Source organism: Gymnoscopelus microlampas, assembly GCF_963454915.1.
Source record: "Gymnoscopelus microlampas genome assembly, chromosome: 10".
NCBI lineage: Eukaryota > Metazoa > Chordata > Actinopteri > Myctophiformes > Myctophidae > Gymnoscopelus > Gymnoscopelus microlampas.
Window position 1 is genome coordinate 47373012 of NC_139947.1, and position 16678 is coordinate 47389689.

The following is a 16678-nucleotide window of genomic DNA, read 5'->3' on the forward strand; positions in this document are numbered from 1 at the left end:
GAAGACCTGGAACTGTGTCATTTTTAGATTTGAGCTAAACAGCTTTATTTTACACTTTGGCTATTCAAAAATAGCAGATCTACAAGCTCATAGCGCGGCACCGAGTGCCGCGCTATGAGCTTGTAGATCTGCTATTTTTGAAAAATCGTGAAAATGTGTGCAAATCTTTGAATATGTATATTTTTAAAGCGAATATTTTTAACTCAAATCTTTGCTTCTGGGAGGTCCCTGGAACAAAATATTTTGATGGGGGTCCGTGGCCAAATACATATCATTTTGGGGGTCCTTGACATGAGAACGTTTGAGAACAACTGATATAGAAACTTACGTTTTTCAGAAAATTTAAGAGACATGTAGAATCGGCTTTGGGTCTTAAAGGGTTAAAGTGTGTGAGCCCTTCTCCATCTCAGAGGCAAAGTGTAATGGCTCAGAGATGGCTATCATCAGAGACAGGCCGGCCTGACTGAATGTATGTATGGGGGAGGCAAATTGACTGTTAGTGTTAGGAGGGGGAGGGCCTGAACCGGGCCATCTGATAGGATCCCATTAACGAAGGCACGCAAGATGATTGAATATGATTAGCTCTTCATTCCACCTAATGGAAACATCTCTCTGAGGGAAGGGAGGGGGACGAGATAAAAGCTTTTCTTTTTGGAGCGGTCGGGGCCTGTGTACGCCATTGATGGAATCGTTATTGCCTAATCTGTGTAGAAAAGACATTTTGACAAGTGTTTGTTAATGTCTGTAAATATATTCTTAGATGTGGTCGTGGCTGGGTGGTTCACGGTGTGTGGGCGGCTATGTGCGCTGCTGGTAATACGAGAAGCCCCCCCCCCCCCCCCCAGCGCTTAAATGCAGCATTAAGCTCCAAAATCTGTGATTAATGTAGGAGTTGTTAGATCTTTTGCTTTATTTTCCTTAATGGAATAAGTGGGTTTGTGTATGTCTATACGTGCGTGTGTGTGTGTGTGTGTGTGTGGGTGTGTGTGTGTGTATGTGTGTGTGTGTGTGTGTGTGTGTGTGTGTGTGTGTGTGTGTGTGTGTGTGTGTGTGTGTGTGTGTGTGCGTGCGTGCGTGCGTGCGTGCGTGCGTGCGTGCGTGCGTGCGTGCGTGCGCGTGCGTGTGTGTCATGACTCTGTGTGTTGCCGTCTCCAGTGAACTGTGACAGAAGTGCTTCATCACTATGTTAGATGTGTGTGTGTGTGTGTGTGTGTGTGTGTGTGTGTTCATCACTATGTTAGATGGCAATCACGAGCACAGTGTCTCATACACAGATTATTGCTCATTCCATGCAGAAAGCAGTGGTGGAAAAAGTACTCAAATGTTTTACTTATTGCGACCGTAGGTCGCACTTACTACAGAAAGCTGCTCCAGGTGTCCGTCCGTCACTCTGTCACTCCGTCACTCCGTCACACACGTCACACTTTTGCCCTGCTCATATCTCCGCACCCATTGCCCCGATCCATCCCACATTTTGCACACACACTCCTTACCTGCCAAACTACACCCTCCAAGGACCCCCGGAGCTCCAGGGACCCCCAGCTGCCTCGGGGACCCCCAAGTGTAAAAAATGAGCACATGTGGACAAATTACCAAATGACCACCCCAACGGGGCTGCTCACGGGGCATTCCCGGGGACCACCCACTCCTGGTGCTCCAGAACGGATGCAAAAGTGGTGGCGCCCCCAGTGGAGGACCCCCTGCCACTGCAGCTCACACACAACTAGGAACCAATCGCCGTTACAGCCCTCTTCTGTATACATGTGACCTACGGTCGCTTATCTCCCGATTAGGGAGTCTTACTGGTGTAGAAGTATCAGTATTGCACTGTAGAAATACTCTGTTACGTGAACGTCCGGAATTCAAAATGTTCTTGAGTAAAAGTACATAAGGATTGGTATCAAAATGTACTTAAAGTACCAAAAGTAGAAAGTACTCATTATGCAGAATGTCCCATTTCACAAGTTTTCAAATGTACAAAAATCATGTAAAATAGCAGATCTACAAGCTCACAATGCGTCGCATGTTACGCATTGTGAGATCTGCTATTAGGGCTGAAGTGGTTACTGTATGTTTTGTAATAATAATCAAAATCTACAAAGTAACTAGTAACTAAAGTTTTCAAATAATTCTAGTGGAGTAAAGAGTACAGATTTTGTACTTTGAGATGTTGTGGAGTAGAAGTAAAAGTACAGTACTTGAGTAAATGTACTTAGTTACTTTACACCCCTGGCAGAGAGTCTTCCCACCAGTGTCACGATCTGTGAGGCGGGACGGATTTGGCCAATAAAGCGGCCAAAGCCCTTTACAATGTACATTACATTCACCCATTCACTCACTGATGGCAGAGGACACCATGCAAGGCACCAAGCGGATCATTTAGGAGCAGTTAGTGGTTTCAGTGTCTTGCTCAAGGACACTTCGACACTAACCCAGGGGCAGTGGTGGAAAGTAACTAAGTACATTTACTCAAGTACTGTACTTAAGTACAATTTTCAGGTACTTTTACTTTACTGGAGTATTTTCAATTTTCTATACTTTTACTTCTACTCCACTACATCTCAGAGGCAAATATTGTACTTTTACTCCACTAAAATGATTTGAACTAGTTACTTTGCAGATATAAATTATTACATTATAAAACATATTAACCACTTTAGCCCTATTTTATACCTAGGCTATTATCAAACATTTTAGTACTTTTACTATTGGTATCCTGAGTACATTTTGATACCAATACTTTTGTACTTTTACTTAAGTACATTTTGAATTCCGGACTTTTACTTGTAACAGAGTACTTCTACATTGCAGTATTGATACTTTTACTTAAAGTTATACAATGCCGGTCCACAAATAACGATTTTTAGCAGCCTCTGCTGGTCATTACCGTCACTGCAGGCCGTTCGTTTATTCCTCTGTTACCCAGAATTCCATTTGTTTTCACCGGAAGACGGAAGCGTTTCAAAAAGCGTTCTTTTAATTGTTTTATACGATCTGTGGATCGTTTCTCTTAGCCAGTGGAGCTTTAGTTACCGTGAGCTGTGTTTTCTTTTTCTGTTGTTTTTCGATCTTCAAATCATACAATCTCTTAAAATCAGCGTGAGTTTCCTTTTTGTTATTAGTGCGGTAGTTCCTGGCCAAACAGGAAACCGGTGCAGTAGTTCCTGGCCAAACAGGAAACCGGTGCGGTAGTTCCTGGCCAAACAGGAAACCGGTGCAGTAGTTCCTGGCCAAACAGGAAACCGTTGCGGTAGTTCCTGGCCAAACAGGAAACCGGTGCGGTAGTTCCTGGCCAAACAGGAAACCGGTGCGGTAGTTCCTGGCCAAACAGGAAACCGGTGCGGTAGTTCCTGGCCAAACAGGAAACCAGTGCATTTCCGCTTCCGTTTTCCGGCCAGAAGACGTCATTTTCATGGGAAAGACACCCCTATCACCGTTCAATAGAAATAGAAAATATATGTATAAAAGGCTTTCGGGGGTGAAATGGAGTGGAGTGGGTGTTGTGAAACTTTTGCCACTCACAAAAGATATACAATTTAACTTTAGTTTTGTTGAAAAAGTTACCTAGTATTACTTTAAGTAAAGAAAAGTGACTTTTTCCACCACTGTTTGATATGGAGATGTGTTTCATTTGGAAGCAAACCGTGCTCATGTAATTCCGCCTGGTTCTTTTGTCATTGTAACTCATCCTCATCTTGGTCTGGCTAACGAGTGGTTGGTACAGCGTGTGCCCTGGTGGGACGTGTAATGATGTACTGCAGGCAGCACACACACATTTTAGCCCATTCAACCCGGGGATGCAGATGTGACATTTTAAGATTTCTTTGGCTGTTCAAGATCAGATCTACAAGATCAGGGGCCAGTTCCACCACCTCACACTAAGTTCAAACTTATCCTAGTTATAGCTTAAACACATTCGATCCGGGAAAGTATTTGTGATTTTTAGATTTCTTTGGCTGTTCAAAAATAGCAGATATACAAGCTCATAGCGCGGCACCGAGTGCCGCACTATGAGCTTGTAGATCTGCTATTTTCGAAAAATCTTGAACATTTCTGCTAATCTTTGAATATATATATTTTTTAAAGCGAACATTTGTAACTCAAATCTTTGCTTCATGGGGGTCCCTGGAGCAAAACATTTTGAGATGAGGGTCCACGGCCAAATCTAAAATTGTTTTCTAAATCCTAACATCCTAACTAAATCCATGTCAAGGACCCCCAAAATGATATGTATTTGGCCACGGACCCCCATCTCAAAATATGTTCTTCCAGAGACCCCACAGAAGCACAGTTTGGAGTAAAAACAATGTGCTTTAAAACATAGTCTATATATGTATATATTCAAAGATTTGCACAAATTTTCCATGTTTAAAAAAAAAATGCAGATCTACAAGCTCATAGTCGCGCTATGAGCTTGTAGATCTGCTATTTTTGAATAGCCAAAGAAATCTTAAAATAACACAGACGCGTTCCCGGTCTTCACGGATTAATATGTGATGTTCTTTCCATCGTATGTGATAGGAGTTATGATGAATACTTGTTGGAAACTGTACAAGTGGACATGATGTGTGTGTGTGCGTGTGCGTGTGCGTGTGCGTGCGCATGTGTGTGCGTGAGACAGAGAGAGAGAGAAAGAGAGAGAGAGCGAGAGAGAGAGATAGACTGACTATGTGCTTGTGTTTGGATACGTGTGTGCTTTACTCATGACATTATACTGTACCTGTGTGTCATACAGCAGAGCCCAGTACATTAATCAGATCTGTAGTGGCTCTATAAAAGCCTCTACACGCATACAGTCATGTATATGTCAGCAGGACAGTTGCCAGAAAGCTGTCCTATTCTATCAGTCTGGATGTGAAACGCATTATTCTGTCTCTCTCCATCCGCCAGCCGCTGTGGCTCACAGTGATGAGAGACGCATGGTAATCAATAGATCAGACCCCAGGCCAGACTATACCCACTCACTGTACAGTCCTCCAGTGGTGGAAGAAGTATACTCACATGTTTTACTTAAGTAAAATTATCAATACCTGCAATGTAGAAATACTCTATTACAACTATAGAAGTCCCGTATTCAAAATGTACCCGATTACAAAAGTATCGGCATCAAAATACACTTAACTCATTCACTGCCAGACTTATTTCTGGCTGTGTTTGCCCACTGCCAGACATTTTTGTTTTCGGGTGATAGAGAACAGCGCAATCTTTTATATACCACTAAAAAACAAAAAAGTCGTCAAAGTCAACTTGGTAGTCTGGGCCTTTGGATAAAAAGTCAGTGAATGAGTTAAAGTACCAAAAGTAAAAGTACTCATTGTGCAGAATGTGCCATTTCACAAGTTCAAAATGTATTAAAAAAAATAGTTTGAAAATAGCCGATCTACAAGCTCACAATGCGTCGCATCGCGACGCATTGTGAGCTTGTAGATCGGCTATTTTCAAATGACTGAACTATATATATAGGGCTGAAGTGGCTAGTGTGTTTTGTAATAATAATCAAAATCTACAAAGTAACTAGTAACGTTTTTTTTTTTTTTGTAGTGTAAAAGTACAATATTTTTCTCTGAGATGTAGTGGGGTAGAAGCATTAAGGATTGAAAATTGTAAATGCTGAAGAAAGTAAACAATATCTCAAAATGTTACTTAAGTACAGTACTTGAGTAAATGTACTTGGTGTACTTTCAGGGTTATAAAAGGATAAATTAACACTTTGAACACACACACACACAGACTTTAAACACATTGGCCTGGCTCCCAGGGGATTACACAGAGAAGTTAGGCTTTGTGTTTTCATAGTCAGAATTGCCTTGGCAGACCATTGTTGCTATAACAAAGATGATGAAGACCTTCCGAGGTCGAAACATGTTGGCAGTTGCCTTTTAATTAATAAAGGCTGTTCCTCCTTTTTACTCCTGAGCTCCCGGACGGTCTGTTGTTTTTCTGCATGTTTGATCCTGTTTGATCCGTGAGTCACCATTGACACTTTTTAACTATTGTTACGTTTTTATAATCTCATGTGAGCACCTGGTTGTTCAGTTTTTTAAGGAGGATAAATTAACACTAGAGACTTTATGTATATTTTACTGTGCACATTGGTATGGCTCCCAGAGGATTACATGGAGAAGTTTGGCTTTGTGTTTGCATAGTCAGGATTGTTTGGCAGACCATTGTTGCTAACAAAAGATGATGTACTGTAGCTTGCTCGGGTCGTGCCAATATTTTACTTTAGTACAACATTGTCATAAATACTACTATGCTTTCAGTGGCGTTTAAAGTGTTCTTTCAATTATCATGACATGCGTAAATTATGGTCCTATTAGTTGTAAAATTGATGATTGAGTATAGGATATGCTTCTCTAGGGCTTCTACCTGTTCAGTGTTCTACTGAGTGAATGGTGCCCTTCCACCCAATAGCATTAGTTTTCTGATTCCATTCGGGAACCGGATGGAACCATGCTGCAACCCTCAATATTTAGTCAACTTGACCGTTGGCTCTGTCTGCTCACGGTCTGCTCTTTTTCCCTCCACAACAACTCTCCGAAAATACCAGATTCACAAGCTCACAACGCCTCGCACCGCGAGGCGTTGTGAGCTTGTGAATCTGCTGTTTTCGGCTTATATTTCCCCCATCGCACAAAGATTTGGCGGACCCCCTGTAGTAACTCTGAAGACCCCTCAGGGGTCCCGGACCCCCTGTTCTATGATCTTGCCACATTTTGGGACATGTGAGGCCTTGGATCAGAAGGTTGAGATGGCGCTGGATCAGCATCAGCACCATAGTGTGTTCGCTGGCGCGGAACCGTCCGTTGTTGTTGGGTGTGTTTCTCCTCAAGGTGTGTGGCATAAGGAGCATTGGGTGTGTTTCTCCTCAAGGTGTGTGGCATAAGGAGCGTTGGGTGTGTTTCTCCTCAAGGTGTGTGGCATAAGGAGTGTTGGGTGTGTTTCTCCTCAAGGTGTGTGGCATAAGGAGAGCCAGTGTGGCCCATTTGCTGCAGCTGACTCCAGGTCATTGGGGTTGATGTTGCACCTGTTCATTGTCCCGTTCAGCTGATCTTTGTACTGCAGCTTTGTTGTCAGAATAGAATTTATATCGGAGAGGAAAAACAATTAACTAGTGGCTCTTGACACTTGCTGTGACTTGCTCCCATTCTGTCTTTGAAAGAGGTAGGTGTGTGTGTGTGTGTGTGTGTGTGTGTGTGTGTGTGTGTGTGTGTGTGTGTGTGTGTGTGTGTGTGTGTGTGTGTGTGTGTGTGTGTGTGTGTGTGTGTGTGCATGCGTGCGCCCACACAGACTGGTTGTTAGAGGGTTTCAACAACTTGGGATGCACAAAAAGGCTGGCAAAGTACTGTGCCGTCTCTGCCATAATTGGCAGAGAGACGCTGCTACGTATACCCACTGACTGAGATGCTTATTGAATCATGAAGACATATTGATTTTGTTAATGTAACCTTAAAGGTAGGGTAAGTGATATTTTTTGGTTAAAACAAAAAGTATTTTGTTAAAAGGTTAAAGCATTATATTCTGATAGTAATCATTGCTATAGAGTGTTTGTTCAGTAACAGGAGTCTCCCCGTCTCTCCAGCTCTTTAATAAACAGAAAAGGTGTCAAAATCTCAGCCAATCAGGAGAAAGTAAGATTCATTTTTATAGTGTTCCAGTTCCAATTTTGTCTGCTCATTTCTTAGTGTCATCACTTCCAATTTCACTTGTTAAATCTATATCCTGATTGAGTTCTCTATCATGATTGGATAAAATTGGAAATTAAACTGAAACTGAAACTAAAATGCATTTTCTGTTTTATAAAGAGCTGGAGAGACATGGAGACTCCTTTTACTGAACAAACACTCTATAGCAATGAGTACTATCAGAATATAGAGCTATTTAACACTTATTTTAACCAAAGAAAATCACTTACCCTACCTTTAACTGTACCTTTAATATTTGTGCTCTCCTTTATGTGGGCATGAATAAATTGTTAAAGTGTGTGTGTGTGTGTGTGTGTGTGTGTGTGTGTGTGTGTGTGTGTGTGTGTGTGTGTGTGTGTGTGTGTGTGTGTGTGTGTGTGTGTGTGTGTGTGTGTGTGTGTGTGTGCGTGCTTTTGTGTGTATTTGCATGTGTTTATGTAAGTGCTTGGGGAGGTACGCAATTGCTAGAATACACGGCTAAATCAAAATTGGTCATTTGCGGTCACTTTTTTTGTTGGTGAATCCACTCGAGATACAGAGATTAAAGGAGCTTCATATCTCTTCTTTTCGGCCCTGCCTGTGATGTACTGTACTCAGTACATCTCTCTCTCCATCCAGTGTTCCAGACACACCAATAATGCCTCATATCAGAGGAGGCGCGCGTGGGGGAGATTGAGGAAAGACAGAATTCTTTATGGTCCTTTGAAACTCTCTCTCTCTCTCTCTCTCTCTCTCTCTCTCTCTCTCTCTCTCTCTACGGCCTCGGTTCTCTGTCTCGCAACAAGCCACGAATAAGCTGCATCACATCTGACGCACAGGATGTGTTCCCAGATGTCTTTGTGTCCGTGTGTTGTTATCCTGCTTGTCTGCTTGGTATTGTGAGTAAGTCGGCGTGACCGTCACGTGTCTGTCATGTCTACATGTGAGGGGTTGGTTGTTGAAATCCACATGTTGGACATGGGGGGAGAAATGAAGAAGATTTGCAAATAAGCGTGTTGTTCAACATTGTGGTGTCTGTGATTCTGTTACGTATGATGGTTTGTAATGCCGCTCACACTGGCAGCTACCAAAGATACCACGCGACGAAGCATATCTGATGCTGAGTCGCTGTTGAAAAGTTAATCAACACGCTCGTTCACGTCAAGCGTGGGTCAGACGAGCAAGGAAAACATAAAGGAAAATATAAAGCCTGGGGTTAAAAAGAACACAGAACTGGCTGACGGAAATAATGAATCTCCCCCTTTACAAGTAGGAATTGTGTGAAGAGAGAAGATGAGTGGAAATGGTTAATCAACACTTGGTCGTGGTGTAGCTTTGTAGCTGCAGTTGAAGCCAGCTCAAGCTTCAGCTGTAGATTGTGTTGCAGCTACAAACGTCGGGTGTAGCTTTGAATCTTCATGTCACTGGCTTCCATTGAAAACCAACCAAACTTCCACCACTGAGTACATGTGAATACAATTCACTGTGAGATATCGTATTGTTTTATCATATGAATATGACTCTTCATATCGTTGCTCTCCATATTTCTTTTGATATAGTTTTGTAAATTATGCCCAACTTCATCATACAAGTATTGAAGAAAAGTAGTGAAGATAGCCGATCTACAAGCTCACAACATGCCGCGATGTGAGCTTGTAGATCGTCTATTTCCCCTATTTTACATTATTTTCATTTAAATAGTAATAAAAAAGGAAAGGTTTTGGACGTTGAATGTTTCCAGCCGACAGCAACGATATGCATTATATTGCTGCTGTGTGATATGGTTAATCTTGCCTCAGTTCATCTATTTAAAGCCTATTTTATCCAGTAGTCTATTAGGAATCTGTCTTGGCCTGAGTTCAGCAGAACTTCTTGTTCGGCAGCAAAACAAGAACAAATTAGCCGCACTTTTTGCCCATGAATACAAAATGAGGCCCATTAGACACAACCGTTTGCTTTTTTTCCCTGTGGGACTCATGCTTGTTAACTTTTGAATTTCTTTCTCCTTACTCTCTCTTTTCAATTACTCCCTCATGCTTCATTCTGAAGATGCAGGTTCCCTCCAGCCCGGGATCTAATAATGTCTGTCTTCAGACGAGCCTCAGATGATATTGCTTTTGACTTGCAAATATTTCAGATTGGATGGACCCGAATGACTTTTTGGAAAATGGCCCTGGCATTTCTTATTCCTCCTTTCTTTAAAGGTTAATAGTATTTACTGTCATTCAATTACACTACAGAGGCCTGGCGGGAGCCTCCATAGACATAATGTACATAGACCATTTGGTTCTCAAAGTGGGGTCCGGAGACCCCCAGGGGTCCTTCGGGGGGTACCAGGGGGTCCCCAAATCCCCAAATCATGAAAATGTGTGCAAATCTTTGAATATATATATTTTTAAAGCGAACATTTGTAACTCAAATCTTTGCTTCTGGGGGTCCTTGCAACAAACTATTTTGAGATGCGGGTCCGTGGCCAAATACATATCATCTTGGGGGTCCTTGACATGGAAAAAGTTTGAGAACCACTGATATAGACGCCACATTGGCCCCCGGTTAGTACGGTTCGTCAACTTCGACGCAATATTGGCGGGATCTAATCACTCCACTGCTAGAAATAATGCCAGTGTTGCATCTACAAGTACGTGACACTGAAACTTGTTTTCTGTCTTATAAGCATTACTGTTGCTGTCTACATACTGTTATAAGACAACGTGTTTTGGTATGAAAACATCTAACCAAGTATCCAATATCATAACATAACTGACAACCTCGACAACGTGTCGAGGTGAGCAAGACACTTAACCCTTAACTGCTCCCCCCGCCTGCGCTCACTTGAAAAGCTGAAAACTCAATTCCCCCCGTGGGATGATGAAATCAGTCTAATTATAACGATTATTGTTGTTATGCATGTGGGAGTGGAATACACCACTGCTGGTGTGAATTCAGCATCACACTCCTGTTAATTTAGTTGCACCTTTAAGGGCAGGCCAATTTACCTTGTTTACATGATATGTTGAGCCTTCGAACTGAGCACTATAACATTAATTAAGTTAGTGTCCACACTAAAGAACGATAAAGTTATATAAACAGTGCTCCAACACGCTCTGTCAGAAAACACATGGAGCGAGAGAGGGGGAGAGAGAGAGATATCCACCTCCGTGGTGCTGAAAGAAGGGATATAATTATGGATAATCCCACTGATTATTAATTATAAGGATGTGAGCCTACCTTCTGAGTTTCAGCGAGACCGACTGCATGTTTTTATTGTTCTCCATGAATTCAAGGCTTCATGGGGTGTGTAATTGATAGAAAATAAGTAATTGTTCTGGTGAATGGACTACTGCATGACTGTGTCTTTGTGACTGGTGTTCAGTCTGCTGTGTGTGCAGGGACGTCACAGGCTCTCAGAAGGTGGGGGGATGGACTTTCGGTGGACTATTACTATACCCCTTATTTTACACTTTGGCTATTCAAAAATAGCAGATATACAAGCTCATAGCGCGGCACCGAGTGCCGCGCTATGAGCTTGTAGATCTGCTATTTTTGAAAAATTGTAAAAAACATTTGTAACTGTCAAATGTAAACACATTTTGTATTTTCAAAATGTTGTGTTTTTTGGGCGGATTTTGTTTTTTTGCGTTTTGGTTACTTTATTTCGGTTTTAGGGTTAGGGTTAGGTTATTACGGGGACAGAGCTCTGCTCTGTACACGTATTGTTATTGGCAGTATTCTGTCACTTCTTCTTCTTCTTCTTCTTCTTCTTCTTCTGCCACTTTTCGCAGTTCTGGCTGAACCGCGCTGTCGCTTTTTACGAAACTCGGCCATATGGTAGATGGTCATGAAAAACGATCAAAAAATAATTCTCACAATCTTTCGTCCAAAGGTGGCGCTATAGCACTCAATTGAAAATGCCAACTTTGACCAGGTACAACTCATGCCTTGTTTGACCTACAGCCATGAAACTTGGATACACATATGCGTCTCCTCATGCTGAACAACTTTCACCCTCTGACTTTTGACCTCTGACCTTTAGATCTCCCACCATTTTGAATTATATGAAAAACAGTCATTGGCTCCTAACTTCTGCATTTTTTCACTTATGGAAAATCCGTTGGAAGTTTTTGTAGGCAGTGGTCCAAGGTTCAAGTGCTAAACGTTTCGTGCAGATTGCTCAAAAATCCCAGGAGGAGATAGATTTTAACTATTACAGTTTAAAGAAAATTATTCATCTGTGCCTAAAACATACATGCAGACTCACATTTCTTTGAAACTTTGCAGAAATGTACAGGGTCATTCCAAATATCACTGAAACCAATCTTACTCCAATTGGCCAAAAGGGGGCGCTATAGCAATTTTTTGAAAAGGCAGACTTTAAACAGGCATAAGTCATGCCTCGTTTGGCCGAAAGTCGTGAAACTTGCTTACACATGTGCCTTGACTCATGAGGAACACACGTATCGATTTGACCATTAACACATTGAACGCCAGAGGTTAATCTCATAATGTACCTACCAGTGCCAAGCTCTTTTTGTTGTTTTTTTGTTTTTTTCATGTCGTCATAGCCCCCGCTAAATCCGTTTAAAATCCGCGTTCATTTGGTTCGACACAAACACGGGATCCGTGAAAAACAAAAACAAAAAACTCCGAGCCGATCCGTGCCGCCATTTTGAAGTTACAGGCGAGAACGTTAGACAGGACGATGCGGTGAGGAAAACCACAAGGGAGATAAATCGATTCTAAGCTGACGCCTAGACAGGAAACGGATGCGAGCGAAAAAAACGGAACCAGTTTTATTCCGTTTCCGGTCGGCCCCGGAACCGGAAATGGGTCGAAAAAAATTCCGGAAAGTGCACTTTTTCGATTTAACATGGGAAATGCGAGTCGCGTAGATCTACGCGACTGGCACACTGCGGCTTTAAATCGGTTCGCGTAGATCTACGCGACTGGCACGCGATGTGTTAAGCTCCGCCCTTAGATTTTCCGCAATTTTGAGCAGTTTGAAAAATACTTGTTTTTGCCAGTTCTGGCTTAACCGTGCATACGCTTTTTACGAAACTCGGCCATATGGTAGATGCTCATGAAAAACTACCAAGAAATAATTCTCACACTCATTCGTCAAAGGGTGGCGCTATAGCACTCAATTGAAAGTGCCAACTTTGAACAGGTACAACTCATGCCCTGTTTGACCTACAACCATGAAACTTCGATACACACATGCGTCTCTTCATGCCCGACAACTTTCGTGGTCTGACTTTTGACCTCTGACCTTTAGATCTCCCACCATTTTGAATTATATGAAAAACAGTCATTGGCTCCTAACTTCTGCATTTTTTCACTTATGGAAAATCCGTTGGAAATTTTTGTAGGCAGAGGTCCAAAGTTCAAGTGGTAAACGTTTCGTGCAGATTGCTCAAAAATCCCAGGAGGAGATAGATTTTAACTATTACAGTTTTATGAAAATTATTCATCTGTGCCTAAAAGCTATTTGCGTGAAACTGTATCATCTGTGTGATCTCCTTTTTCACAGTTACTTGTCTGTTGGGCCAATGGCGTCTCCCTTAAATGAATGCCTCACAATCTCAAGGTCGCCAGTTCAAGCCTCACTTGATGTAGACTTAATTTAAGTTGAATTGCAAACAACATGACTGTATCAATGAATACATGTGCAAATGGTAAAGATAACCTGAAATGCTTATTTGAGAGTACGTTTTTTACGTATGACATACTTCATTCTGAAAATAGCTGATCTACAATCTCACAACTTTTCATGGTTTGTGAGCTTGTAGATCGGCTACTTTCATTAGTTTTGGTTCTGAGGAGATGTACAATTTCTTCATTGGTAAATGGCTTGTGAACGAGTGATCTTAGTGTTAGTGAAACAGGGGCTTGGTTCATGAAAGAAGGCAAGAGTTTATGATCTTCAACAGACAATATCAGCCTGGACAAAGCTATAGCACTATAGGTAGTGTTGCAGCCTATTAGTCTGAAGGTTGAGAGTTCGAATCCTGTTAATGGCAGTAGGTTGAGATGTCCAATCAAACCATTATGTTTCCATCTCTCTCTCTCATCAATCTATTGTTTCCATGTCACTCTCTCTCTCTTCAATCTATTCCGTTTCCATCTCTCTCTATTCACTGGCCCCGTATTATCGCTGCTTGCAGCTATATTTTAATTCTTATTTTTGCCTGATTTTACTGATTCATTATCAAAAAAAATGTTTTTATTTTTTCAAAAAGTGGGGGGTATGAAATCACGGATCTGTGAGAGTGAGGGTGTCGCATCGTACGCACAGTGAATGGCCGTGACGTCCCTGGTCTCCTGTGTGTGAATGGTGAGGTTTCATTCACACTGAGCTGCTGTAGAGCCACACAGAGGTCGTTGAGGGGGGTTCCAGGGGGTCCCAAGCTACAGTATTGATAGTTAGACACAGATAGTTAGGAACCAAATGGACCCTTAACATGTATGTAACTCTGAGAGTGTGCGTTTGGTTAAATTTTGGTACACTCTCAGAGTAAATTTGAGGTCCGTGAACTAGTGCATGCATACCTAAACGGGGGGATCCTTGAACTGAAAAGTGTCCTCTTATCTTATCTCTGTCCCCTTCTCTCAACCACAGGTACGGAGACATGGTACCGAAGACCATCGCGGGGAAGATCTTCGGTTCCATCTGCTCCCTGAGCGGGGTGCTGGTAATCGCCCTGCCCGTCCCCGTCATCGTGTCCAACTTCAGCCGCATCTATCACCAGAACCAGAGAGCGGACAAGCGGCGGGCGCAGAAGATGCAGGTGAATATAACAGTTTTATATTGCCTCCACCGGGCCAACCCCCTCCAGAGGGGAGGACTTGACTGGGGGCAGCCATCAGGTTCAGGTTCCAAGAGGACCAAGAGTGCTGTGTGTATATATTATGGAATTCAATTCTCTCTCTCTCTCTCTCTCTCTCTCTCTCTCTCTCTCTCTCTCTCTCTCTCTCTCTCTCTCTCTCTCTCTCTCTCTCTTGCGCACACGCACAACAGGTCAAGCCCGCAATCTCTAGAAATGTGACACATTATTTTGTCCCTGTGTATCAAATGTGACACTGCGGTTTGCTCTCGCACAATTGCATTGGATAGTATAGTTTCCCCCTGAGGAGGAAAAAACAGAAAGCTCATTCAGAACCAGAAAGCATCAGCTGCAGCAGCAGTCATCATTCTCCATTACAGTGGAGTGTCTCATTTAACCTCTAAACCCGCCGAAACTACACGCTACAGACTACTGTCTCTCAGCGCTAACGGTATTGTGTGTGTGTGTGTGTGTGTGTGTGTGTGTGTGTGTGTGTGTGTGTGTGCATTGGTTCTCAAAGTGGGGCCCTTGAGGGAGTTCCAGGGGGTCCCCAGCTAAATGATGGGTAGTTAGGAACCAAATGGACCCTTATTGGTCTGTAACTCTGAGAGTGTACAAAACGGAACCAAATGGACCCTTACGGGTCCATTTGGTTACATTTGTACACTCTCAGAGTTAAATTAACATTGATTTTACAATATACTGTAAATTGAGGTCCCAGAGATCGAAATGCCATTAAATGGGGGGCCGTAGCCCTAATGCATGTCAAACTGGGGGTCCTTGAAATTAAAATGGTTGAGAATCAATGCTAGAGCCGTAGAAATCTTCTCTTATGGGGGCCCCTTGCTGGCATATCTTTTCAAATAAGGGTCCGCGGGCTAATAAGTGACAATTTGGGGGTCCTTGACATGAAAAAGTTTGAGAAGCTTAGAGGAAGCTTTTATGACCAAAGTCAATAAATACCAGCCGCTCCTCCATACCATCACAGAGCGAGCCTATATAGGTGCAATCTACTTGTTTTTATCTTTGGCTATAGGACATGTACATAAAGGTTGGTTGTAAGAGGCTTCCAACCAAAAGCAGTTAAACGTCTTGCAAAATTCTCTGCAATCTCTTCTACTGTCGGTAGCCGCCAAATATGGCGAAGACGCTGTCACTTTAAGCCCCTGAAGGATGTGTGGGTATTTGTCCCAAGATTTTCTGACTGTACATTTTGTACAGCACCTTGTAAATATTTGTGTCCTTGTCTTGTATCTCTTATGTGGACATAAATAAATGATAAAGTGTGTGTGTGTGTGTGTGTGCAGTGGTGAAAGTGGTTGACATTTCTTGCCGGAACTGACACATTTTTTTTCGGTTTCGGGTCGAAAAATGTGCGGTTTTGGTACTTTTTTTCCTTTACTTTATTTCGGTTTTAGGTTTAGGGTTAGGGTTAGGTTAGGGTTACTTTATTTAATTTTCGTTCTCATAAATAAATCCCGTCCCTGGGCCCACCCTTGGCTGCACCCCTGATACACATGATGAAAACAGAGCTATATATTGTCCAACTTGACCATACTGTACAATAAGTACATTTTCAAAAAGCCAAAGTTTAAATGGGGCGGTTTATGTATGTTTTGTCATAATGATTAAAATCCACAAAGTAACTAGTAGTATTAAACTAAAGTTTTCAAATAATTGAGGTGGAGTAAAAGTATAATATTTGCCTCTGAGATGTATTGGAATAGAAATAAAAATATTGCAAATTGGAAATACTCCAGTCAAGTAAAATTACCTTAAAATTATACTCAAGTACAGTATTTGAGTACATGTACTTAGTTACTTTCCACCACTATCAGCATTAGATAAGATGAATTACTCACCTTCTGAAAAGATGAAAGAAAACACACTTTTGTTCCATAGCCCCACATTGTCTTGGTTTCAGAGATCATGGTTGTAAATATGAACTTTTGCCACAAAGTCTTTATATTCCATAATGTCCCATGACCCACGTCCGTGTTATTTACATTTTTACGATGCACGTTAGTCAAGTGGAGCTGTGTTCCGTGAGCAGAAAGCTGTCAAGTGGCCTCCAGAAAATAAATCTGGTTTCCTTTCAAAACGATGTGCATTTCAGAATAAGAGGTTTTTTAAAACTCTATCCTTGTAATGTTACAATTCAACACACGTTTTATTTTGAAATCATACTACTGG

The 16678-nt window shown here is 42.0% G+C and overlaps 1 protein-coding gene across 1 annotated transcript in view; it reads left to right on the forward strand.

Annotated features, from left to right (window-relative positions):
* The window catches only part of kcnd3 (potassium voltage-gated channel, Shal-related subfamily, member 3), a gene marked incomplete at both ends in the record, with an annotated part of 255647 nt that overhangs the window by 175403 nt on the left and 63566 nt on the right, over positions 1-16678 (forward strand). The window contains one exon of the mRNA XM_084068356.1: positions 14281-14449. Coding sequence (XP_083924482.1) covers positions 14281-14449 — 169 coding nt within the window. The remainder of the gene's footprint in view (positions 1-14280; positions 14450-16678) is intronic.